The sequence below is a fragment of the Papaver somniferum genome, unplaced genomic scaffold (assembly GCF_003573695.1).
Source record: "Papaver somniferum cultivar HN1 unplaced genomic scaffold, ASM357369v1 unplaced-scaffold_5006, whole genome shotgun sequence".
NCBI classification, from domain to species: Eukaryota; Viridiplantae; Streptophyta; class Magnoliopsida; order Ranunculales; family Papaveraceae; genus Papaver; species Papaver somniferum.
In genome coordinates this window covers 1-1,720 of record NW_020647646.1, presented here as the reverse complement: position 1 = coordinate 1,720, position 1,720 = coordinate 1, and the positions used below count along the sequence as shown (strand labels likewise).

Here is a 1,720-nt window from a genome sequence, read left to right as displayed (position 1 = left end):
TAGTCAAATAACACAAAAGTATGTAAAACTAACACTTCAGTCATATATTCTTGAGCAAAAGATGCGCCAGAACCAATGCATGCGTACTGACGAGGTTGGCAACAACCCCTGTTGACCTCATACAATCTAGGAACCTAATACACAAACCCGAAAAATGATAATAATACTTAGCACATATATAGTAAAAAATATATATCATGAAATAAAAATGAATTAAGCTAACAAAATATAACCTCAGCGTCGTATCCGGCAACCAAGAAGCTCACATAAATAACATCCAGAGAAAAACCTCGAACCTTCTTCAGATTAGTATGGAGATTTTTTGCAACATCCCACACAGTAATAGTCTTATATCCACCATTGAGTTTTTTCCGAAACTTCAAAAGAAATTATTAAACACAAGACCGTCAAATAGACTTCCAAGTATATGTTACACAAATAAGGATGCTAATCTACGAATCGCCGTCAGTACACATGTTTAAATATGCAAGGGAAACGCATCTAAATCAAGACCAAATACATTTTTAAAAAAAATCCAACCAACACAATCAAATTAAAGCCTTTCTCGAAATCTAATGGTTGTAAACTACTAGTAAATTCCCATTGTACCGTCACTCACATATATTAGCAGTTAATAATTCCCAATCTGCCAATCCATATCCCGCCAGAAAATGCCAAAGTCTCGTGAGGTATTAAAGATAACAAGAAACCATTTAGGAATTAATCCTCACACACTAATATATATGCATACTGTCAAAGATGGCGTTAACATGAATCATGAGAAATAAAGCAATATTCATTGCTCATGAGTTAAAATGTGCATGAGCAATCATGAGAAATAAAGCAAGTTAGCATAAAGAGCTGCCAAAACTTAGTATACAGCAAGTCACCTCCCTGTGCGTGACCCTCAGACACGACTCAACAGCAACTAAATTTCCAGCCATGGCACACCATATGTTATGGTTGATGCCATACATCTTATCATATTTCTGGTTTACTGCAAAATTAAACCATAAAGGATAGGTAATCATTTTACAAAAGCAACGAAAATTTGTATCCAAATTATAACAAGCGATCAATTTCTAGAAATTGAAGAAAAAGAAAGATTTCTCGAGTAATGTCTAAATATGGCAGATTCCCCCTTAAAGTCAGCCAATAAGAAACAATACCGAGTTACCACCAAATTGATAATGGATTGGATGATAGAAGTGACTGGAGAAGGCCTCCCCCTCAAAGTCAGCCAATAATAAGAAGGAAAAAAAAATCAATTTCTACAAGTTCCTGTCTCATTAGGGTTTTAGGTCAGAAAATCTCCCCCAAATCAGTTGGTTTAATTTAATCTTCAGTGCCTTAACTAATAATCTACAATCTACCTAATCAAAAACCCCAAACCTAAGTGAACATACAACACAAGATGCAATTTCGGAAATAAAAAAACCAAAACTGAACTTACATATTTCACCAAAACACCCTGGTTTGAATTCAATAACTCCGTCATCATTGATAGGTCCAGCTCTTGCAAGACTATCCACACAAAGACCGGGTTAATCGGGTCCGGTTCTGGGTGCCAAAGCTGGAACCGTTAGTGATTTCGGGTCCTAGATCCCGGTAATGAACGGTTACAACCCGTCGGGTAGTCTAAATTTCAGCCGCATCTACATCTGGTTCATTCCCTTCTTATCCATCTCATCCGCAAGACTACAACTGGTAACTAGTTTCC

The 1,720-nt window shown here is 36.5% G+C and overlaps 1 protein-coding gene across 1 annotated transcript; it reads right to left on the bottom strand.

Annotated features, from left to right (window-relative positions):
• Positions 1 to 14: 14 nt before the first annotated feature.
• On the bottom strand, positions 15 to 1,646 carry LOC113342971 (the record flags this gene model as incomplete). Its single annotated transcript, XM_026587327.1, has 4 exons — positions 1,454 to 1,646; positions 891 to 997; positions 234 to 377; positions 15 to 134 (listed from the first exon to the last, which is right to left on the bottom strand). Coding segments are annotated over exons 2-4 (351 nt in total), but the record flags the coding sequence as incomplete, so codon positions are not given.
• Between the last annotated feature and the right edge of the window lie 74 nt (positions 1,647 to 1,720).